General features: G+C 41.9%; 1 protein-coding gene across 1 annotated transcript in view; it reads right to left on the bottom strand.

The window, feature by feature from the left end:
- Positions 1-24943, bottom strand: part of MYOM2 (myomesin 2) — a 98176-nt gene that overhangs the window by 51203 nt on the left and 22030 nt on the right. Inside the window, exons 7-13 of the mRNA XM_073336199.2 lie at positions 23282-23332; positions 22826-22990; positions 17459-17620; positions 13521-13662; positions 12294-12493; positions 10970-11023; positions 6407-6534 (exon numbers count right to left, since the gene is read on the bottom strand). Of these exons, the coding sequence (XP_073192300.1) occupies positions 6407-6534; positions 10970-11023; positions 12294-12493; positions 13521-13662; positions 17459-17620; positions 22826-22990; positions 23282-23332 (902 nt within the window). The remainder of the gene's footprint in view (positions 1-6406; positions 6535-10969; positions 11024-12293; positions 12494-13520; positions 13663-17458; positions 17621-22825; positions 22991-23281; positions 23333-24943) is intronic.

Genomic DNA, 24943 nt, shown 5'->3' with positions numbered 1-24943 from the left:
CAGAATTGTTAAAAAAGTGGGCATATTGGATGCATTCATGAATCTGATGTAAGAAATTAAACCACAGAATAGTTTTGGAACGGCTCATGCTTTCTTGAGTTCTGACTGACAGCCTGTCTGTGTCTGCTGATCTAGCTAGGCATTTACAGTATGCAGAACGCTATGGTATCTGAGTTTTTTAGTTAAGGACTAGATTGTGCTATTTGCATGTCCAGAGTAGGCGATAGAACATGAGTGCATAGTCCCAGGGGGAGCATTGGGTGGCACTGTGCCTAAAAGAGAAACTTAATTTTTCTTAGGGCCCTTGTTGCACTGGGGGAATAGTGATATATTTTATGGAATGCAACATAAACCCTGCATTGCCATGCAGCTCAGTTGTTTGGGGTAGAGGGGGCCACAAAGGCAAGTCCATCGCATCTCAGGTGCAGCCCCTACAATCCTTTGAGCACACAGAGCTCAGTTGCAATGCAAGTAGCCCCAATAGAGAATCTGCAAAAGGGCTGTGGGATTTCTTACTCCCTACCACACCTTTGCACACTCTATAGAATCAGGTCACAACCACACCCTGCGTTCTTCTAGACTTTCACAAAATGACCAAACTAGTTTTGAATAATTCAATAGAATATTAGCTGAGCTCTGTGACAGGCGGCAATTTCTTGAAATACCCTGGACAGCTCTTATTGAGTTGAGTTAGCTCTCACTCTTATTAAGTTTATGTATCACTGTGGCCCAGGATTGTGTGGGGAGAGAGAGCACAGTCCTCTGGGAACTAAGAACAGTGGCAAATTCACTCAGGTTGTAACACCTCCCAAAGGGCACCACAACTTGGAAAGATTTACACACACTGATTCAGACTGGATTCTCTAGAGCCCGGCAAACAAAGAAAGGACACTTTGGATCAGTTAACTGGAGTTTAAACTGACTCGGGGTCTTCTTTCTGATCTAGTAAATGGACAGGACCTTCAACAGGACCAACAGGAAAGAGTTGTAATGTCTGACACTGACCAGAGTCCTGGAGTTGGGGTGATCTTTGGTAAGCTTATTAGCATGCCTGTAGGGTTTTTTTTATAGTTTTTTCTGTAATGCTTTTACCTCAAGAATAAATGGGCCTGCTTAGAAAGAGCTGTGTGGTAACTTAACTGTGGGTGATTACACTTTTTATAGCCTCTGAGGAGAAAAGCAGAGCAGGACTGATTCGGCAGTCTGACTTGGCTGGAGAATTCACAGTGCCCGCAGAGACCTGTGCAGCCTGGAAATACCCTGGTTAGGAGAGAGAAAAATTCATGTCTTTGAACAGAGGGGTGGATGGCTGGGGAGACAGAAACCTGAGTGTAGGTTCCCTTGGTGCACCATCGCCGGGGGAAATACAGGTACAGTTGCCCTGAACTGTGACAAGCTCAACTACTGTCTTTATTGCATATGGAAGAGAGCCCAGACAAAGCTCCAGGAAGCAAGCACTCTGAGAACTTTTCTCTCCATTAATTTCTTAAAATAAACTGTTGACCCAGAATAAACTGAGTCACAGATTATTTCAGTGGCTTTAGGGAAAACTGAATTGTCCAGTCGACAGTTTGATTTTTCTTAGGACACTCACCGACGGGTGCATAAATGTGATTTTTTTTTTCATGGGATTATATGAACAGAAGATTTAAAAAGAAAAACCACCTAGACTGTAAACTCCTTGAAGCCTAGATAGTCTTTTGTGACCGTTTGGAAAGCACCTTATATAAAATGGGCACGACCACAAATGAATAATAAAAAAGGTAAAATACCCCAAATCTATATTTGTAAATCTTTTTTAGTGGATACCGCACTTGCACATTGTTCTCTATAGAAAAAAAAATAACTTTTTTTCTTTAATGAAAAGGTGAAAAATATGGAAAGAATGTTGTTATGCTCTATATTTGATATATTAGTATCAAGCCTGGACTTGAAGGAATTTAATTGTGCATGCTTCAGTGTGACTGACAAGACAAAAATCAATGTACTGTTTTATATTTAGTTAAAATTTAAAATCCAGATATATTTTATTGAATCTTTTAAATTTTACTCTGCACTGGATTTAATCTGTCTCAGCATTTCTTGTGTACTTGGCAGCTGGTACTGCTTTTCCTTATAGTTATACAGCTGGGAGAACCCCACCTGGGTTTTGTGTTTCGTTAGACCTTTAAACATTCTTTTTCACTGTTGATTATTATGATAGGTTAGATATATGAACTTTAAAATTAATTTAATAGAAGTCTATGCTATATAAAGGATAAAGATTCCTGTTTGCAATGAGTGGATTACTCACATAAGTAAGAACTACTCACAAGAGTAAGGATTTGCAGGGTTGGGCATTCATTTGCATAAAGAAACCTTGTTCTATTAACTTTTTAGTTCTCAGTCTTGCTTTTCTTTAGTAAGTTTTGTATTTAATGAATTGTTCATTTGTCCTATTGCCTGGTATCTGTTCATGTATGTTGTTTCTGTACTTGTAAAACACCTTCAGTAAATCTTGTGCATATGAATATGACCACGTCGACATTTAGGGCAAGATTGTGGGTACACTCTAGCATAGAGGGGTTATGACTCTTCATATTATTTGAATTTGCATAGCTTACAACTTAAGTATAAGGCAAGAGACAACAGATGTGTACGGACAGACCAATGGGAGATTACACTGAAACAAAAAGCGACAATATTGGTATAAGAGTACCAGCGGCCTAAAAGTTGTCAAGTTTTTTGTAGGCATCACAGCAAAGGAGAGTTTTAAAGAGGGTTTTGAAAGAGGATAATGAGTTAGATTTGCAGCTATTTATCAGTAGAGCCCTGTGCAGATATAAAATTTGTATCCACATCAAATCCCACAAAATGGTCTGCAGATTTGCAGGGCTCTATTTATGGGGATCTTTTCCCAAGCACAAGGGACAGCATGAAAGAAAGCATAAAGATGCTTGTTTGAATATTTAACAAGTGGGTGATGAAAGCTGGCATGACGGGTCAATCCAAGGTGGGAGTCGACATCTCAACAGTAAATGAGAGATGATAGATAGGATGGAAATAGGGTGTGAAGGGTGTTGCAAATGAAGACAAGCAGCTTATGTTTGATGCAATAGAGAAGGAGGAGCCAGTGGAGAGATGCATACAGAGGCATAACATGGTCAAAGCAATGGGCTCAAAAAATGATCTTTGCATCAGTATTCTGAATGGGCTACGAGCAGGGCAAGATAGCATTTTTCAAGGACAGAGGGAAAAGATGTTGCAGTAATTAAGATACAAGATGAGACCTTGACCTTGAATGAGAGTTTTAGCAGTGTGGATGGACAGCAAAGGCCGTATCTTAGAGCTGTTATGCAGAAAAATCTGCAAGATTTAGACCGTCTGGTTGTGATGACCTAGAGCAGTGGTTCTCAACCATTTTTTACACAGGGACACCTAAACTTAAATAGACAAACCTGTGGACACCCCGCCCCCCCACTCTCCTCTCATTATTTTGTTGTTCACAATTTTTGGTTCTTTATGTTACTTTAATAGTTATCTCAAATACTTCTGTAGAGAAATTATTATTATTTGAACAGATCAACCAAAAACATTGCAAATTAAAATATTAACAGCTTACCAGATACTAATGATAAACTACAGCATTGCTAGGTGATATATGTGGATATCTGGGAGATGTTGGAGGGGTGTCTGTGTACTGGGAGGATGCTGAAGGAGTGTTTGTATATGGGGAGGCGGTCCCTGGGGAGTGTTGGAGGGGGTGAGGAACAATGTCACACTCCTTGTCACAGGGGCAGGGCAGCTGACAAAAGCCCAGAATTCAGTGCCAATCCGTCAGTCAGCACCTCCCTGTGGGCCTCTTCCCCTCCCCTGGCCCTGTCGCCCTTCCCAGGCGGACTCTGAGGCCCTGCAAGAGGTGTTTGCCAGCTCCGCTTACCTAGCGGGCTAGGGTGGGCAGGATCTGGTAGCTGCAGCTGCAGCGGAGGGACCAGAGGCAACTGCAGAGAAATGTTCTGGGGCAGGGCTGGCCAGCCCCGCATGGTGGGGCTCAGGGAGAGAGCACCACCTCCACCCCGACTCATCTCAGTGGGCTCCAGTAGCAGGGAAGGAGAAGCAGCCCCGTGTAGCAAGGAAAGGGGTCCTCAGCCCCCAGACAGCTGTCCTGTTGCTTCCCTTCTTCCTGCACTGCATGGACTCGCAGTGACTGGCCACTGGGAGAGCCGCTGCCTATTCACTGCTGGGCAATCTGGCGAGAGGTTGCCCAAGGCCTTGCCCACCCCCAATGCCCTGTGAGGCAGAGTCTGTGGCAGTCCCTCTGGCTGGGTCCCCTAAGAAGGCAGAAATCTGGGGGGTCGTGACTCTGCATGCTTCCCCCCACCACCACACATCACCTCTGGGAGGGACCAATCAGTTTCCAGACCCTCCCCTTGATTATAGTGGCGTATCCCTAAGGGTCTGCAGACCACACGTTGAGAACCACTGATCTAAAGAGCTCGAAGTTGAAAATGATGCTTTGGTTACAGGCTTCGGTGATAGGCCGAATGGTGGTATGGTCCACAGTGATTGAGAAAGGAGGTAGCAGGGACAGCTTGGAACAGAAGCAGGGACAGAAGATTAAGAGTTCTGCTGTAGCCATGTTGAGTCTGAGCTGGTGGCTAGACATCCACAAGGAGATGTCAAAGACAGGCTGAGATTTTAATTTGGACAAAAGGAGACAGGTCTGGAGTAGAGAGGTAAATCTGAGAGTTGAAAGCGCAGAGATGATAGCTGAAATTGTGTGTGTTGATGGGATTACCCAGAGATAAGGTGTAGAGGAAGAAGAGAAGGGGACAAAAGACAGATTCCTGTAGAACTCCACAGAAAGTTGGAGGGAAAATGAGAAGGATCTTCCAAAAGAAATGTTAAGGAACGATTAGAGAGGTAGGAAGAGAATCAGGAAAGGATAGCATCACAGAAGCCAAAGGAAGAGAAGATTTCAAGAAAAGGAGCATGGCTGATGATGTTGAAGGCAGCCAGCAGGTCAAGAAGGATGTGGCTGGAGTCCTGGTTCTGAGCTTTACTTAAGAAGAGCTCAATAGAGACTTTGGGGAGGATAGTTTCAATGGAGTCCAAGGGGCAAAATCCAGATTGGACAGGGTCTAGCATGTAATTGGAGAAGACATTCCAGACAGTGATTGTAGACAGCATGTTCACTGAGCTTACAGATGAAAGGGAGAAGAGAGCTGGAATACTAGTTGGAGAGGCAAGTGGGGTCAAGAGTGTGGGCATTTTTCTTTAACTGTGAGAGACCAAAGCATGCATGTATCATGAAGAGAAAAAGCCAGAGCAGAGTGAAAGTTAATGGGATGAGTAAGATGGGGATGAGATTGGGCACAAGGGATATCAGGAAATGGGTTGGGATGGGGTCACTGGAGCAAGTGGAGGAGTTAGGGGAGGACAGCATATGAGAAATGTTTGTGCCAATGACAGGGAAGAGGGGGGCGAGAGTTGGAGGAGAAGGGAAGGCAGGTCGCATATTATTTTCTCAGTTTTCACCAATGAGATCCTGTGTGGAGACAGAAATGGAGTCAGGAGGAGGGCAGGGTGTGTGGCGTGAGGCAAAAGTGGTGAAATATGGCTAGGATTTTTGACATTAGATTCAGTTAAAGTTGGAGAAGGAGAGCTGTTTTGTTAGGAAGATGGCAGAACTGAAGGAGGAGAGACTGAATTTGTAGTGGAGGAAGACAACCTGGTCATGGGAATTCCACCAGAGATGTCTCCCAGTTAGACAACAGGAGCAAAAGAAGCAGATGTTGGGGGTGATCATCCTTTGCTTACCAGCACAGGCTATCTGTATCACGAGTAACAGAGCAGGAAGGAGAGCAACCACTACCAGGTAGCAAAATCTCCTCCTGCTCTGGTGGACAGGGAGTGAACATGCAGGAATGGGGAGTGGGTGGAGCTTCAATGTACAGGCTAGCATAGTTCAGCCACTGCAGAGGGGGAAATAAGTTGCACCAGGAAAGGAGCTGGCACAGCTTACTTCCTCCATGGAGAAAAGGGAAACCAGGGACCAAACTGTGAGCCACAATTCAATCTCTGCTGTGCTGCTGGGGAAGGGAAACTATGTGCTGCCCCTTAATAAGGGCAGACTGCAAAGTACCAATCCAGCCTTGAGGGAGGAGAAGATTAAGGTGCTGCTCTCTATTAAATTGTTACAATACATTGTAGTTTTGTTATCATTTTTGATAGCAGTAACAAAATAGCACAGCGGCAATTTTTTATGGCTCTTGAACTTATTCGATTGTCAATGCCTTCTCTAAAGTCCCACGGTCAAGTCCTGCGAGACCTCAGTGAGTGCTAGTCTTATTGTTCATTTTGCAGCTCTGAAAATTATTTGAATTAAATTGTATATGGCTTACAGCTCAATGCAACTATACAGTACCTTCTCAATGAAATACATTAATGGCTCTTTGCCACGGGGAACAGGTGGCTCCCAGCTGAGTACAACATATGTTTTGCTGGTTTCTGAAGCATGTACATTGGTGGGAGGTCCTGGAATCTGAACATCGCCTGGAGGAGTAATAAACTTAGTCAGTGTTAAACCAGAGATTAACCCCAGGTCAGCATTTATGCTACAGCTCATCTTTCCAAACTCGAGCCTATTAAGGGCTAAAGTATCCGCTTTACGGTTTAATGGTTTGCGTCATTTCTATTTTGAAGCACTAAGCATGCAAATTACAAGCAGGGTATTTATTTTCACAACCAAAGTAACATATTCAATAGCACATAGATAGAAGCTTTTCATTTGTCTCACGTGATTTTTCCTTGATCACGTTTGAATTACTTTAATCTGATGTGCCAAATGCCTTGGCAAAACCTACTCACTATATGCATATAAAAGACATGTTTGCAGGGCCAGCTCCAGCTTTTTTGCCGCCCCAAGCAGCGAAGGGGGAAAAAAAAATAAACAAGCCTGGTTGAGCTGCCGCCGAAGAGAAAGAGAGGGACTGCAGGGCTCACCGCCGACTTGCCGCCGGTACCTGGAGCGGGCCCTGCATGTTTGATCAAAACTGATGAGTCCAAGAGTTACTATAGAAAACTGAACTAGAAGGAGGATTCACTCAAAAGACTGGAGCATTTAAACACAAAAGGAGCTTACTGTAAAGTGGGCAGGAAAAAGGTATTCATGATATCTCCTACCATATGGGTGACATGACCAGCCAATATAATTTAGAGCAGCCATACAGGCTCAGGATCAGAGGAGTGCAAATGCATTGCACAGCCACCTTGATCCTACCTTCACAGGCCATTATGCCTCCTGGGGATCAACTGGGTGCAGCAGTGGTCTGGCCTCACCCCTTTCCATTGCCACACCAATGGCTGCAAGGATGGTAGCATAGAGCCAGTATAGCTCTGTGCCAACCTGAGAGAATCCTACATTGCCCAGTTAGGGCAGCTTTAGGGCCACTCTGTCACTGTAGGGATACAAACGGGCTAGGATCTGTCTCAATGGAGTTACACGCTGGTGTAATGAGGAGCAGGATTAGGGCCTAGCAACGTCACCTTCAATCATATTTGTCTGGCTCTGAATAAGATGTCAACAGGCAAAAATGGTAATTTTCAGAAATGGTAATTCAACATAGGTCTGTGCACATCCTGTTCTCCTGGTTTAAAACATACAGTGTGACATAGCTTTTGTTTGTGGTTTTTAAGGTAATTTTGTCATTTTTCTTTTTCTAAGTGCAAGCACAGTGCATAGATAAATGCTTAGAATTTGAAATTAAAAAAAGAGAGAAAATGTCTCTTCCAGATGATAATATTAATCATGAAAATGAATCTTTAGATGATTCTAAGCAATGTCAATAGATCCGTGAGCCAGCCTGCTATGTAGTTGAAGTTATTTTCTTTTATGATACTTTTTTCCCCAATCAAAATCAGAAGCTTTGAAGTTTGCATCTAACAATTGACATCATTTATTGTCGTTCATAATGTATTTTTTATTTGTTTGATCCTCTGCAAATGGCACGTGCGTTCTTTGGATAAACACATTGATCTGTTGAGTTTAAGACACTTGCTGAAGTATCATAAATAAAATTATTTTAAGCTCTAAAAGATCTATTTTCAGCAGAATGAATCAGGATTGGGCCAAGAGGCTCCCATGAACATCAGGAGAATTCACATAGCTAAATCCCCACAGTGTGTGGTAAATATTCACCCCTTAGAATTCCAAAGATGACATCATATATAATGTAATATTGTACTGGTACAATTAACAACCTCTTCTTACAGATTGCAAGGTCATCTGACACTGGTAGGGAGATAAATTATGTGATCTAAGGAGCCAACATTTTTAAAGCTAGCCTCCAATTTTGCCGATTTAAGTAAATAGGTTTATAATTAATAGCATTTAGATATCTATATTCCTGGCTAGTACCCACAAGTCGGGTATTTAGAAATCTAAATACCCTTGCTGGTGCCTGAAAAATTCAAAATACAAAGCCCTGGGCTTGATTCACTTCTCACATGGATGTACATTGAAGTAACTGGAATTGCACCCATGTAAAACCAGTATAAGTGAGGAGAACCCTCTGATTATGTGATCTTGTGTAACAGTTAGGGCTGTAAATTAATCACTGTTAACTCAAGCAATTAACATAAAACAAATTAACTAGATTTAAAAAAATAGTCATAATTAATCACAGTTTAATCATACTGTTAAACAATAATAGAATACCAATTTAAATTTATTATAAATATATTTGGATCTTTTTCTACATTTTCAAATATATTGATTTCAATTACAACACAGAATACAAAATGTACAGTGCTCACTTTATTTTTATGACAAATATTTGCACTGTAAAAAACAAAAGAAATTGTATTTTTCAGTTCCCCCATTACAAGTACTGTAGTGCAATCTCTTTATCATGAAAGTTGAACTTGCAAATGTTGAATTATGTAACAAAAAAACTGTATTTAAAAAATGTAAAACTTTAGAACCTACAAGTCCAATCAGTCCTACTTCTTGTTCAGCTAATCGCTCAGACAAACAAGTTTGTTTACATTTGCAGGCAATAATGCTGCCCACTTCTCGTTTACAATGTCACCTGAAAGTTAGAACAGGCATTCGCATGGCACTGTCATAGCTGGCATTGCAAGATATCTATGTGCTACATGAGCTAAAGATTCATAAGTCCCTTCCTGCTTCAACCAATGATTCAAAACAGTGCAGACCAATGCATGTTCATTTTCATCATCTGAGTCAGATGCCACCAGCAGAAGGTTGATTTTCTTTTTTCGTGGTTCAGGTTCTGTAGTTTCTGCATCAGCATGTTTCTCTTTTAAGATATCTGAAAGCATGCTCCATACCTCGTCCTTCTCAGATTTTGGAAGGCACTTCAGATTCTTAAACCTTGGGTAGAGTGCTGTATCTATCCTTAGAAATCTCACATTGGTTTTGTCAAATCTGCAGTGAAAGTGTTCTTAAAATGAACAACATGCACTGGGTCACCATCCGAGACTGCTACAACATGAAATATATGGCAGAATGCAGGTAAAACAGAGCAGGAGGCATACAAATCTCTCCAAGGATTTCAGTCACAAATTTAATTAACACATTATTTTTTTAATGAGCATCATCAGCATGGAAGGATGTCCTCTGGAACGGTGGCTGAAGCATGAAGGGGCATACAAATGTTTAGCATATCTGGCACATAAGTACCTTGCAATGCTGGCTACAAAAGTGCCATGCGAACACCTGTTCTCACTTTCAGACGACATTTTCAATAAGAAGTGCGCATTATCTCCTGTAAACGTAAAGAAATTTGTTTGCCTTAGCAGTTGGCTGAACAAGAAGTAGGACTGAGTGGAACTGTAGTCTCTAAACTTTTACATTGTTTTGTTTTTTAGTGCAGTTCTGTAACAAAAAAATTCTACATTTTGTAAATTGCACTTTCACGATAAAGAGATTGCACTACCATACTTGTACGAGGTGAATTGAAAAATACTATTTCTTTTGTTTATAATTTTTACAGTGCCATCAAAAATAATATAAAGTGAGCACTGTACACTTTGTATTCTGTGTTGTAATTGAAGTCAATATATTTGAAAATGTAGAAAAACATCCCAAAATATTTATGATAAATTTAAATAATTATTATTCTATTATTAACACTGCAATTAAAATTGCTATTAATTGTGATTATTTTTAAACATTGGACGGTCTAGTAACACTGTCATTTCATTAGTAACAAACATTGTCAAGATCAAGGACCTTTAAAGTTTTCCATTCTGCAGTTCAGAATGCCTACAGACAAAGGCATCACAAATCTCTTAGCCAGCCTCTGCATTCCATTACAGGTATAAACTCCACTATGTCACACTATTAGTGCAGTTCCACCACTTTAATACTGATGTGAGAGTGGTTAATCAGACCCTTTTATCTTTAACAGTACTCGCTATCCTAGTTAACATTTGTATCTTGCTAGGCAAAGTAAGCAGCACAAATACTCTACCAGAACAAAATTAAAGGTAGAAGGCATCTAGGATCTCATCCTGAGAATTACTTTTAGAATCGCTAACTCTTCCGGGCATCGCTGGCTGTGGCAAACACTTAGCACTTCTCAGGAAAAGTATATCTTTGAATAAAGATGGATTTAATGTACTTCTATTAAAAATGGCAAACGCAATGTTTACCAAAGCTTCAAACTTTGACCAAAAAGCCACACTAGGCTCATAGGACAGGGATAAGAAATAAATTAGCAATAATCAAACACGAGTTTCGTCTGTTTTAATCTCAGATCATGACTACTGAAAGAAAGAAGGAGAAATGCATAATGAAAATGGCACAATCAAAATTATGAATCTATGCTACCCCTCAGACTTTTGCGTTTATTTAATTTTCTTAAGGGGTGGATTTTTTTTTTCAAGATCTCATGTTTCTAATTATAATCTTAAATTCCTTGGATATAAAAAGATTAAATGAAATCATGGTAGCGCTACATACCTTCAAGGTCATCCTGATATATTACAATTTCTCTGCCTCCATCCAGATGAACAGCTGTAGACCAAAACATTCATTTACAGTTAGTTCTCTGTGCAATAAAGAGTATTTACAGATTTTGAAGACTCTCTTTTATCAGTGCTGACAAACACTTTTGTGTAGTGTCTGCTATCTCAACGCCGGTATTGCAGCTTTGTACATATGGATTCTCATTCATTGTTACACACTGATTCTTCCACCTTTATTCACACTGACTAGTACTCACTCACAAACAGTAAGGGACCATTTAAAGATTAACTGAAAAAAAGAATCCTATTGTTAATTGATGAAATCAGTGCCATGGCAATGTGTGTTATCAACTGGACTTTTGAGGACTGGACATGAAGGTACGTGAGTGAGCTAACTGAGGCACAACATGTTACAAGGAACAAGTGAATTTTTGGTCTTCATAATGGGTGAAATTCACCCCTGGACAGAAGGCCAGCACAAAACAGAGCTTAAGTAGGGTGTCACAAATCCATAGCCTTTATGCTGACCCTTTGCATAGTGTTAAATTTCAGTCAAAGTGAATGTCCATCTAACTGCTCTCCAGCAGGTACCATAGCCTAGACCTTGAGCAGCACTGACAGTGTTCCTTACAGACCAGAATATCAAGGGTGCCCAGGGTGTGATAGATGAGCAATATGCAGCCAATGGCTGGCCTCTTCCTGTAACAACTGCATGTGAAAAAATAGATGATAGACTGTAGGTTTTTACTGCTAGTGAATACAAACAAGCAAATTCCATTCAGCTAACACAGACATAGAGTAATATTTTCAAAAGTGACTTTGGTCCTGATTTTTAAAGGCATTTAGGCACTGTTCCACTCAGCATCACAGTACCTTTGAAAATGAGACATAGGACCAGATTTTGAATAGGCCCCTAAATACCTTCCAAAGCCTGGCCCTTATGTGTTGCAACACAGAGCAGAACAATATCTAAATACCTTTCAAAATCTGGCCTTTATGTGCCTTTGAAAATGTTATCCATTATGACTTTAAGCATTTCTTTTACATTTAAAAATTGTGCAAATATATGTAAATGAATTGGCACCCTTGGGCTCTTGGCAAGTTGCTAGTGTGGACCTTGCTGTCACAGTGGGAGTGTCCTTGTTATAAATAGCAAGTGGATGAGCTCTGGGAAAGAATGGAAGCTGAAAAGCAGATCTAAAATGAAGAGGTTGGCACTGCCCATTTGGTTACCCACCAACAGAACCAGAAAATAAAACCTTTCTTTCAAAAATTACAGTGTAAATGTGGAACAGCTTCTTCGTGGTTGCATTACGTACTTTGTAATCTGTCCAGGTCAACAGGATCAAGAGCTGCAACTGCTTCAGAGACTCTAGATGGCCTGCTAATACCTGACTTGTTCACTGCTCTCACACGGAATGTGTAAGACCGTCCCTCAAACAGTCCAGTTACAGGGTATTTGCAGATTTTTACTGGAGCATCATTGCACTGGACCCAGTTTTCAGTACCCACTTCACATCTAGGAGTAAGAAAAGGAGATCATTTATCAGGGTGCCAAAGTGAACATGCGCAATTAGTATTGTGCCTACTAACAGAGAGCCAGATCCACAGCTGACGTAAATCGGTGTAGCTTCATTGACTTTCATGGAGAAACCCCGATTGATGTCAGCTGGGTATATGGCCCATAATACTTTATTACGGAGAGAAAATTTGTTGTGTTATATCAAAAGGAACGATACACTAGATTATACACTTAATGGGTGAAATTTACCCATGGTCCACGCACTATGTAAAGCCTTATTTTGATTGTTTAAATGGAACTTAAATAGTCCATAGACATAGTAAAGCCCTCAACAGAGTGGTGAATTTCACCCTAGTGAATGCCATTTTAAAATCAACATTTACCTACAGTTCCCAGAAGTCTGGGAGATAGGACATAACTACAGTGTATCAGATACAACAATGTAGCAACAGTGGGTACATTGTTATTTTTAATATAGAATACTATATATCCTGAAATTATATCAGTAATATTTGTGTGTATAGTACATTGCTCATTTTAAATATTAAGGATGAGATACTGGGCTTTGACTACAGCTGAGGAGCACTCCTTGCAGGTCAAGAGGAGTGCAAAGGTGGCCTTGGATTCCCCTAATCCTGACTTTCCTGTCCTGTGCAGGACCTCCAACATAATTTAGAGCAGATTTCAGGAACAAAAGGGCTATAATTTGGCTTAAACTGCCAGCTGAGTAGTCCCTTGGTTTGGATGAATCACTGTCTGGAGTACACAAACACCAGTTTAAGATAACGTGAAGGAGAAGAGGGTATGGTTGGAACACTGCTTCACGTAATGCTCCCCAGCAACTGGAACAACCCCTTGAGGGCTGCTCCCATAGGATGCAAATCAGAACAGCCCTAAGGCTGCTCTAACTTGTTCCAGGAACTACAGTGGCCCCAAATAGACTCAGTATTGGGATGCAGGGCATAAAAATAGTGACTTTTTTCAGTACATACAGGTTGATACACAAAAACAAATTTACACACACCTGTCGACAAAATATCCTATGACTGGACTCTCACTGGCTGTATTTGGTGGTTTCCAGGTTACAATGACATAATCTCTGTTAGCATCATAGCATTTAACATCCATTGGTGCCCCAGGTGCCCCAGCAATTAATGCGTCAGCATCTAGATCAGAAAAAAAATCAAATCAGATTTGACTACAATACTTCTCAGGTTTGGAGAGAGACTCCGTTGTATAGCACAACAAAGATGAATTACACAGATTGCCCAATCCATCTACTACTCCTGTTTTATCCCAGTGAGACTCCAGTGATTTCCCTGAGGTTACACTGGAATAACACAGTGGTGAAGCAAGCCCAGTGAGGTCTATCTATAGGTTTAGAAACCTGGCTGAAAATTTTGGAGGGTTGAAATAGATAATAGGCACCAAATTCTCACTGTCTTTCAATAGGAGTTGAACAACTAACTTCCCTTTGTGCTTCTGAAAATGTCACCCCTCAGAAAGATGGATTTCATTCATTCCTTAGTCAGAGAGAGGCACTCACTGAAGATCATGTGGTCATCAAAAAGACATTTCCTAAGGCTATTTGGCGTGGGAGCATTTGCTATATTTCTAAGGGTACCTCCTAATTCAAACCTTGAGATACAGACACCGATAAGTAATTAATGTTTCTCAGATGAGACACCTATATGTGGCCTGATCCTAAGAAGTGTTGAGTGCCCACAACTCCTAATGAAGACTATTAACAGGTGGAGTTTTCATTCTGCTTGGAAAGGCATATACAGCTATTGGATAAATTCCAAACTTCGTCTTTCCTGGTTTTGTCTCTACTGTTGACAGAAACAACCACCACCCAACAGAAACCTCAATCTAAACTTGTCAAGGTTCCCTCCCCACTCTGAACTCTAGGGTACTGATGTGGGGACCCGCATGAAAAAACCCCTACGCTTATTTTTACCACCTTTAGGTTAAAAACTTTCCCAAGGCATAAATTTCACCTTGTCTTTGAACAGTATGCTGCTACCACCAAGTGATTTAGACAAAGAACAAGGAAAGGACCACTGGGAGTTCCTATTTCCCCAAAATATCCCCCCAAGCCCATACACCCCCTTTCCAGGGGAGGCTTGAGAATAAACAAGATGAGCACAAACCAGCCTTGGATTTTTAAGACCCAAAAAACCCAATCAGATTCTTAAAAAACAGAACTTTATTAGAAGAACAAAAAAAGATAAGAGAACAACTCTGTAAGATCAGAATGGAAGATAATCTTACAGGCAGTCAGATTCAAAACATAGAGAATCCCTCGAGGCAAAACCTTAAGTTACAAAAAGACACAAAAACAGGAATACACATTTCCTCCAGCACTGCAAATTTCACAAGCCAAAACAAAGAAAACCTAATGCATTTTCTAGCTAGATTACTTACTAACTTTACAGGAGTTGGAGGGCTTGCATCCTTGATCTGTTCCTGGCAAAGGTATCACACAGACAGACAAAAGCCTTCCTCCCCCCCCCCTCCAGATTTGAAAGTATCTTGTCCCCATTGGTTATTTTGGGTCGGGTGCCAGCGAGGTTACCTTAGCTTCTTAACCCATTACAGGTAAAAGGACTTTGTCTCTGGCCAGGAGGGATTGTATAGCACTGTATACAGAAAGGTGGTTACCCTTTCTATTTATGACAAAGCTTCTTCCCAAGTCTTGACTGTTCCTAAGGCTTACTCTGCGTATTCTCAGAGACATACTGCACCTCAAGAAACATCCACCTGCTGAAGTTTTTATGCTGTATCTTTATGCAGGATTCTAGCCCCTGAGTTTAGGGTGAGTCAGAGAAGTCCTGTATCTCTGTCCACAACTTGCCATCCTATTGCAATGACAATGGTGTTGAGAGGTAGATGCTCAGGGCCAGGCCCCTATATGATCCCACCCTTTGAAATTTCAGAACTATGGGCCTGATTGAACTCTTATGTTATATACACAGAGGTTACCCTCTACCTTCAGATCACGGCCCACATGAAAACGGGGATCAGGTACCACTTTAGCACTTTGTCTCCCCTTGATATGGATCTCATGGAGGGCTCTCCACAAATCCAGGGACCTGTGAGTGAGAAGGGGTCAAAGTGTAGGTGGGGAAAGGATATGCTCATTATTCACCTACCTGCACAGCGGAGATTCCCCAAGAATGCTAATATGCTTTCCATGACCTTTTCAAGTGGGATTCTCCCTCCAAGGGAGTGGACTAGGAACAAGGAAAGCCTAGTAGCCTGGCTCTAGTGAGAGCAGGGAGTGTGGCTGCCAGGGACAGATGGTACGTCTATACTACATTTTAAAACCCATGGGGCTGAGTCTCAGAGACTGGGTTTACAGACTCAGGCTCACGTAGGTCATGCTATGGCACTAAAAATAGCTGTGTGAATATTCAGGCACAGACTGGAGCTTGGGCTCTAGAACACACCTACTCCCTGGCCTCAGAGTCTGAGCCTGAATGTCTACACAGTTTTTAGTGCTATAGTGAGACCTCGAGTCAGTAGAATCAGGCTCTGAGACTCGCACCGTGTGGGGGTTAAAATGCAGTGTAGCCATAGAGCCAATGCAGTTTGTGCGCTAGCCCCACAGGAAATGATGAACACTGAGCCACCACCCATACCCCACCAAACAAATGGAACTGTCTGGATGAAATCTTTGTGAGGAAGACCATATGCACACGCTGGTACACTTGTAAACAGAACAGGCCAGATCCTCAGTGGGAGTATATCAGCATAGCTTCCTTGACTTCAGTGGAGCTGCACCAATTTACCAGTGCTGAGGATCAGAATTAAAGAACCGCACAGACAGAAACATACTCATTTTTAAAAACAAAAGAAATGTAGAGCCATGCTCTGCCCACAGATGCATGTGGGAGCTCAGGCTGATTCAGTGGGAGTTGTGAATGCAAATATGAGGGCAAACTCTGACCTGTATTCTATTTTAATATGTTCCTCTGTTTTTCATCTATGTCTCTTGTGAAAAACACAGTCCTTTGGCAAGCCAACTTTTTCTGTCTCTTCCCCAAGTGTTAAACAAAGTGCTAGGCTGTGACTGGCTCTGATACACTGAAGGGAGGGTACTAGAATCTTTCTTTCCCCCTCCCCCCCCACCCTCTGTGCAAGGGTCAGGCATAACAGTCCCTGAACTTGAGAACGTAAATGGCCTGACCCAGCCAAGTGAGCCCAGTAGCAAAAGCCAGCACAAAGAGGAGGGGTTTGGTGCAGGCACGTTCAAGGCTCTATGTGACAGAGTGTAGGGAATTAACCAGTGATCCTACATGCTGATCATTCTACACCAATTAGTTCCCCCAGCGAAGGTAGACTGGTGCAATTGAAGTTAATTATCTAATCAGGTGTGAGGGGTGGGTGAGCTAAAGAGTCAAATAGCCCATCAGCTGGAGACTGATAAGAAAGGCACAGGAAGGAAGTGAGGGGGAGAGAGGAACAGACCTAACTGAGGCCAGTCTCAGAGATCTCATAAAAGGGAGACCTGTGCTCCTCTCGAGTCCCGAAAGTCCCATAAGCATGGGGAAGGAATGTAAACAAATGGCATGGTGTGGGTACACAACCATGGAGTCTGAGCAAGTTTCTGTGGTGCGAGGAGGCAGGAGCAGACAGCACCCTGTTACGCTGTAGCGTGCCAGTCAGAAAAGATGGCCCTCTGTGAAGAAAGGAGTAGGCTGCACCATCATGAAGAATGGCCTCCTTGGGTCTCTAGAAAGGATCATATTTTCAGGAGCACAATCACACCTTGAGCTTCTCCTGGTACAGTGTGACTATATTGTCCCTGACAGAGACCAGTGGATAAATTTCACATCTATATAATGCCATGCTTTGGACTTCTTTTAGGCTTCCTTTATTATACTATGGTACTAAATTAAGTGACTTTTCCTAATTGCATTTGCTAAGTCTTCTCCCAACGAAGAATGAAAAGCATACCTCTGACAAACATGAATGCACTGTATTCGGTCACCCCGCCTTTTGTGATTATGCGCAGGGTGTATAAGCCTTCATCATCCTTGTTCAGGTGCGTGAAAGACAGTGCTGCCTGGCCTTCTCCAAAGTACGTTTTTGTCCACTTGGAGTCTTTTATTAGCACACCTGGAAGAGAATTGTGATCAAGCATGTGTCACTGAATTAGCAATAGCAATCTTCATCCAAGCTCACTTCTGTGTTAATCAGTGGCATGGACTGCTGTTTATGCCAGCTTTACTCAACATGGTAGTATTAGTATGCTATGAAAATATTTATCTACAAGAACTAAGCTGTGCCCATGAAAACTCATTTGACCAATGAGTATGGGTAGAGGAGTGTACAATTTAGCTATTCTGTGCTGTACCTGCTACAGCAAAGGGAATGACTTCCCTTCACCATCATTTTTAATAGACTGAAAAGAAAATATTTTAAGCCCCATTTTGAAACAATGCTGAAAATCTAAAGTACACAATAACGACAGCAATGTGTAATGTTTATGCTTTTAAATACCCTTTTCTACCTATTCAGGTCAAATGTCAGATTAGTCAGATTTCTTTCTTTAACTTTAAAGGCTTAATCTGAAGCCTTGCTGTAAAGATCCACTGACTCTTAAACCCTCCAGACATGCCTGCTGAGCAGCGAATCCAATTAAATCTGAATTTCTCACAGGTCAGAGGTGGCGCCCCACGATTAATGTAAATTAGTCTGATTGACTAGTGAGCTGGGAGCAATGGAATGAGCAGAATATTTTATGATGGCCAAGAAAGTCCCTCTGTCTTCTTTTCTTTTAATCATTGATTGGAGAACTTTTGATTTTTAACCCACTGAGTGCTATTCAAATCAACGCAGCAGCACTACATTCAAAGTTCAGCCACAGCGCTATGCTTGGTTATTACCCTGTTGCTCAAATACACTTGGAGTAGATGTTCAAAAGGTTGCAGACAAATTATTTTAGCCAATGAATATATATATTGAAGACAGAGCTCCACAGTGGTGAAGCACAGGGGGTGGAAAAAAATGTGACAAATCTTCAGATGATAAAGCTGACAGTAAAGGACCAGGTAATGAATATCTGGCCATCTGACTACATAAATTGAAGCAATAAGTTATACCATTACCCAGGTATTTCCTGCAAGCCTGATTCTTAAGGGAATTTTTCAGGATTTGTACAAGGTAATTGCAGTGAGATCTCTTTCCAGCTCTTAATCATGGGCTCCTTATATGACATACCTACAATTCCCCTTTCTATTGCATCTTGCACAGTTTGTGCTCACTGCATTGTATAGAGCTGTGTGAACAGTCTGCGATGAAAGCTGAAAGCCCCCTGCAGCTAGAACTTTTGCATTTTCTTTTTAATTTATTTCCAGTTTATGAAAAACTTGGAGCAAAGTGATCACAATGAAGTTCAAGACTGAGTGCTCAGCTCCTCTGAAAATCAGGCCACTTACTTAGGTGCCTGAATGTGGATATGGGTTCCTTTCTTTAGGCATTCAAGTTTGAAAATATAGGGGCTTCAGTGACTTCCCAAGCAAGGCCAGAAAGGGAGTCAGCTTTGGAGCCTAGAATAGGACTCAGGAGTTCTGTCTGTCTAGGCAGTTATGTGGTCTGCTATGACCATAATATCTGAGTTCCAGGCTCTTCGTTCTGTTCTCAAACTACTCGAATGTGCCTCTTTCTCCATGTACTATATGCTATCAATTCCTCGAGAATCTGCTAGAGAATGAGTCTGGAAGTGCCAGGGATCTTGACTCACTCAAGGTACCCTGAAAACTCAGAACTCTGCCATGTGTTAATTAGGCCAAACATTCCCTAAAAGTTGCAGCTTGTTTCTATTTAAATCATATATGCATTGATAGAAATTACTGTGTTTCGGGTTTTTCCCTCACATTAATTTCCCATGTTACATATTATGTTATGTTAAAACATCAGCCAAATTCTGCACTCACTCACTTTTGCGTAAATCTGATGTAACTCCTTGGACCTCCATGGAGTTCTTCAGATACCCATACAAATGAGTGAAGAATCTGACCCTACATCTTTATAATGCATTTATTACTTTAGAATTTTTTTTAAAAAAATCTGCAACCAGACAAAATCATATCCAAACTGGACTTAGATGTACAATCTTCAATAATAATTTCATTTCAGTTTCTTTAGCATCTTAAACCGGTTTAAATTAAGGTAGGAATTTTATATGTACTGCTTATAGTGTCAGAACCTTGAAACCATTTCAGAGGATTTGATTCAATAGATTTACATATCTCCTAGAGTTTAGTGACCAACAACTACTCTGAAGTTTATTAATTTTGAATAAACACAACATTCTCTTGCGTATAATTAATATAAGTAATCCACAGAGAGCCATCTCGTGTCTTTAGTTGTATATCATTTGCATAATAAAATCAGTAAACGTTTAAGAAAAATAGAAATTATTTTAGTACCAAACCAAAATTAAATATAAATTGTCTGAAATAATAAATGTTAGTCCAAGATTTGAGTTCAAGGCCAGAGTCCCTCTGAAACTAGAGCACTTTAAAAGACAGTCATCATGTTAGTTCCATTATTAACCTTCTTGCCCCCAAAAATTTATGCAGTGGGTCTCCTGTCACTGCCACAATTTGAAGCATATAGCAGGTGTTTACTACAATAATATAATAATCACATTAATCCCTGCTATTCTTTGAGGAAATCTCGCCACGTAAGCTTCCCCATGATGTCAGTGTGATACGCATGTGCGCAGGTCAGTTTTTACCGCTAGTGTTCAAGAGAACAATACCGTTTTATTTTTCATTAAATCATTTGGATATTGGACTGAAATCCTAGCCTCATTCAAGTCAATGGCAAGACACCTATTGACTTCAGTGGGGCCAGGATTTCACCCCCAATCTTCACCTCAGTGAGGATATTCTCATCCCAGTGCTTGAGGAAGTTACACCAACCGTACAAATCTTCACGTATCTTAATGAGAATATGTTGGTGTCCTTAGGGACTAAACCTACAGGCCCAAATCTTGAAGTCCTTTTCCACTTTTCATAATCCAAGGAAAATTCCCATTGAACTAAAAATTGAGTACAATTGGACATCTGTTGGATACCTGCAATTCCGTTTAGCTTCAGTGGCAACTGCTATATATTTCAGCACCTTTCTGGATTGGGCCCAGTCAGAGTTTTGCCTGACTAACAACAATGTGAAAACTGATGGCTGAAACGAGCTCCCAGTGGGAGCAGGTTCAGCACCCAGAATACAGGCATCAGGGTTTGGCTCACAGTGAATAAAACTGTAGTTATTGTTTATTATTTGTATTGTGGTAGCACCTAGGAGCTCCAGTCTTGGACCAGGACCCCTTGTGCTAAGCATTGACAAACCCAGAACAAAAAAGCAGTCCCTGCCCCAAAGGATCAGACAAGAATAGATATATACGTAGCATAGATCTGAAATTAAAAAGTGGCATTTCCAGCCAAAATCCATTCCTGCTTTATGTAAACAAATAGTCTTGTATTTTTCCTATCTATCTTGTTTGCCCCATTGTTGTTTGTCACTTTCACACATACACCTTGGTGATTGTGAGTATTTCCATCAGACTGGCAGGGGCACAATTCCAGCAACAGTTGTGTGGGAATCCTCCCTCCAAAATGTGGGCACTTCAGAGAGAGGCTGCCCCAAGTGATCGTGACAAATGATCCATATTCTCACTACATCTCACTACATCCAAGATGTCCTCTTCAGAGTCCTGCTTGAGGGTATCTAGGTACGTTGGCAAGAGAAATCTCTAGTGATCCCTCCTAACAGCCAATGAACATATTTGTATTAGTTACTTTTATGTTTTATGAATGATTTACTTACAAATAAATATCCTCCCCTTCCTCCTCCCTCCCAAAAAATACCTAAAATTACACTAATAGGTATAAATTAAAGAGTGTTCCTGTAGGTTTCTAACACACAGCCACCCAAAGAATTTCAGCCTGGAGTGCCCAATGGGAATTCTTGGCTACTGAAGTGACAGTACAGTAATACAAAACATTTGAATGCCTTTGTGGTTATGTTTCTCTGAGCACATGGGGCTGTTGTTCCACAAATGTCCTTCTCCAATAACCAGGTTTCTTCTATGTACTTACATGACTCCATCACTATAGTATGTGATCACCTCCCAAGTATTTAAAAATAGAAATAACAATAAAATCATTCTGTGTCTCTTCCTTCCTAGCTTGTAGGAGAAATGGAATTATTATTTCACAAGTATATTTGTTTGCTTATAACGTTTCTTTGGGTGGATGAGAGGCTGTTTTCTGTGTCCACATGTATGTCAAGAGTTTAGCGGGAAGAAGTCCGATTAACTATGACAGCAGATAAATCCTCCACCCAACATCCCCACATTTTAATGCAGATGAAAGCAACAGAATGGAGTTAGGAGGAGGGGGCCATCAAGAGACCAATGATATTCTGGGTGAGGGGGGTGCTTATTAGGGCCTTTGTAAATCTCCACACTTCTGAAACAATTAATATGATAGATGCCTCTGTCAAATGATGTGTGGTTGGCACTACCTACAGGCACAGTAGAACCTCAGAGTTACGAACACCAGAGTTACGAACTGACTGGTCAACCACACACCTCATTTGGAACCAGAAGTACGCAATCAGGCAGCAGAGACAAAAAGAAAAAAGCAAACGCTGTATAGTACACTACTGTACTAAATGTAAACTATTAAAAAAATAAAGGGAAAGTTTAAATAAAGATCTGACAAGGTCAGGAAACTGGTTCTGTGCTTGTTTCATTTAAATTAAGATGGTTAAAAGCAGCATTTTTCTTCTGCATAGTAAAGTTTGAGAGCCATATTAAGTCAATGTTCAGTGGTAAACTTTGAAAGAACAACCATAATGTTTTCTTCAGAGTTACGAACAACCTCCATTCTCGAGGTGTTCGTGACTCTGAGGTTCTACTGTACCTATGCAAATCCTCAGGAGATGAATCTGTGTCTCGACAGTTGACACTAAGTTCAGATTCCTTCAAACTGCCCGGTTAGCTTCTCCATAACACTCTGTGTCCCTTACCAAGTTATTTTGGCATCTACTTCTTCTTACTCTTCAAACATGGTCATTTTGGACAACACTCACTCCAGAAGAGTTGGACTATGAAGGAAAATATCTCTCATCTGAGATAATGACAGGAGGTAAAAGGAGATATATTGGGAACTGTGTTACAATCAATCTTTTTTCTCTTAGGAAGGTGAATTCTAAGCCTACATACAGACTTGAGGGAGAGAATCCACACCTGAACAATTAAAACTCAGTTACATAGAGGCATGTACATTATCTCAGTGCAAATCCACTTACCATCTCTGTACCATTCAGCGCGAGGTCGAAGCCTTGTCAGATCTGGAGTGATCAGCAGAGCACATTTGAGGGTAACTGTTTCACCTTCCATCCCAAACGTGACACCAAACTTCTCCAAAAACTGAACATCAATATGGGTGAAGCAAACTTCTGATGGCAGGGGCACTGCACACAGAGAAATCAGGAGACTATTGAGCACTAGTACATGATACTTGGCACTAAAGGATTATTGTCCAGATAAAAGCAGTAGATTGAATCCAAAGCTGATACATACTGCTGGTCAATACTTGTAGCTGGAAAGTTAAAAGCATATGGACATCTTACATTGTGACATCTTAAGCAAAGCCAGAGGCAATATTTATTATTCTGAGCTGAAAAAATATTCCTCGGGCTCCTGACAATGATAAGATTGCATAACGTGTCTACATTTTCTCACAAACAGGAAAACATACTTACAATTGATGGGTAATATCCCAGCAGGGTATGGCTCTTCATCCCCTCTGAACCCTGTAAAACAAGGACAGTTAAGATCCAACCCAAACGAGTGTGATATTTATTTCTTATTTGTAGCAGTATTGTAGCCATGCTGGTACCAGCATATGAAAGAGACAAGGTAGGTTAGGTAATATCTTTTGTTAGACCAACTTCTGTCGGTGGAAGGCACAAGCTTTCAAGATTCAGACAGCACTTTTCTTCAGTTCTGGAGAAAATAACCAGAGTGTCTGAACTCAATACAAGGTAGAACAGATTACTGAGTGTAAGGGGACTGTTGACCTCTTACTAACATTCAGTGGCGGTGTTTTGGTTGGCTAGCTCCCAGTACTAAAAGGGGAAAGGTCTATGGGAAACCAGGACCCTGAGACGGATGGTCCCCAGGAACAATGGGGAGAGGCCAATGTTCTCAGGTCAGCCTGAATGACAGGGCGGGCGGGCTAATCAGAGGGTCAGGAAGCAAAGGAGGTCCCGTTCTCCGTGTGAGCTGGATTTGCCTGGGTCAGACGGAGTGGGGCCGAGCTAAGGAGAAAGCAGGGGCCCAAGCTAAGCTGGGGAGCAGAGCTGTGCCAGATCCAGAGGGACCAGAAAAGCAGCCCACGAAGCAGGTCAGTGCTGGGAGCAGAGTCACAGAAGCAGCCTGCAGAGCACACCTGTCCTGGGAGCAGAGCTGCAGCAACCAGAGGCAAAGGGGCCAGAGAAGCAGCCCAGGGAGCTGGAGGCAGAGTAGCAGAGAGAGAGTGGTGGAGCTGGGACTGGAGCAGTCCGGAGCTGGGTGCGGTGAGCAGCTGGGGAGAGCGAGGGGGACCCTGGGCAGTGGGCCCAGCACAGGGAGACGCCTCAGCCAAGAGGCTCTGCAGGCCACGCTTGGATCGTAACCCCAACAGGGTGGGGGCGACACTGGGAAGAAGGGTCCTACCACTTAGAGCCTGAGAGCGTGTGGCCACCACCAGAGCAAGCGTCCAACCCACAGCATCCCTGCAGCACAGCCAGGGCCTGAGAAGTAGGCCTGGGACTTACAAGGAACAGACTGTGAACTGCCCTGACGTTCCAGAGACACCGTTTGTGATATTCCCTGCCACAGAGCGGGTTGATGTGTTTCCTTTAACCTTTCCCATTTTTCCTTATTCTTTTTAAAATTAATTGTTGATTAAATAACTTGCATTTCCTTTAACTTGTATATAATGGTCAGTGGGTCAGAGAAGTGCCAAATGCAGAGAAAGTACCCCGGAGTGGGGACACCCTAGCTCCTGTCCTAGGTGACCACAGCAGGGTTGGGGGTCGAGCCCCCCAGGAATCCTGGGCCCAGCCTTGTTGGGGTTACGAGGCCTCTGCCAGACAGGAGAGTGGAAGGGGAGTCCTCAAGGGCAGGGAGGCCACTGGGTAAAAGAAGTGGGAGTGAGGACTCGGATCCTTTCACTAGCCCACTTCACTGGGGTAGTGCAGAAGCCAGGAAAGTTCCCCACAATAGCGGGACTATTCCCCCGCTTACATGAGCATAAGGGTTTCACGCATAACGTGGACAATCAAGGGTTGGCAGGCAGTAGTGTGTGCTACAAAATGTTGTAGCAAGCCATAAAAACAGTGTCTCTATTAAGTCCGTGGTTTTTAGTGTCTAGCAGAGTT

This window comes from Lepidochelys kempii, chromosome 3, assembly GCF_965140285.1.
Source record: "Lepidochelys kempii isolate rLepKem1 chromosome 3, rLepKem1.hap1, whole genome shotgun sequence".
NCBI classification, from domain to species: domain Eukaryota; kingdom Metazoa; phylum Chordata; order Testudines; family Cheloniidae; genus Lepidochelys; species Lepidochelys kempii.
Note: the sequence above shows the minus strand (reverse complement) of the source record. Positions and strands in the feature narration are given on the sequence as shown.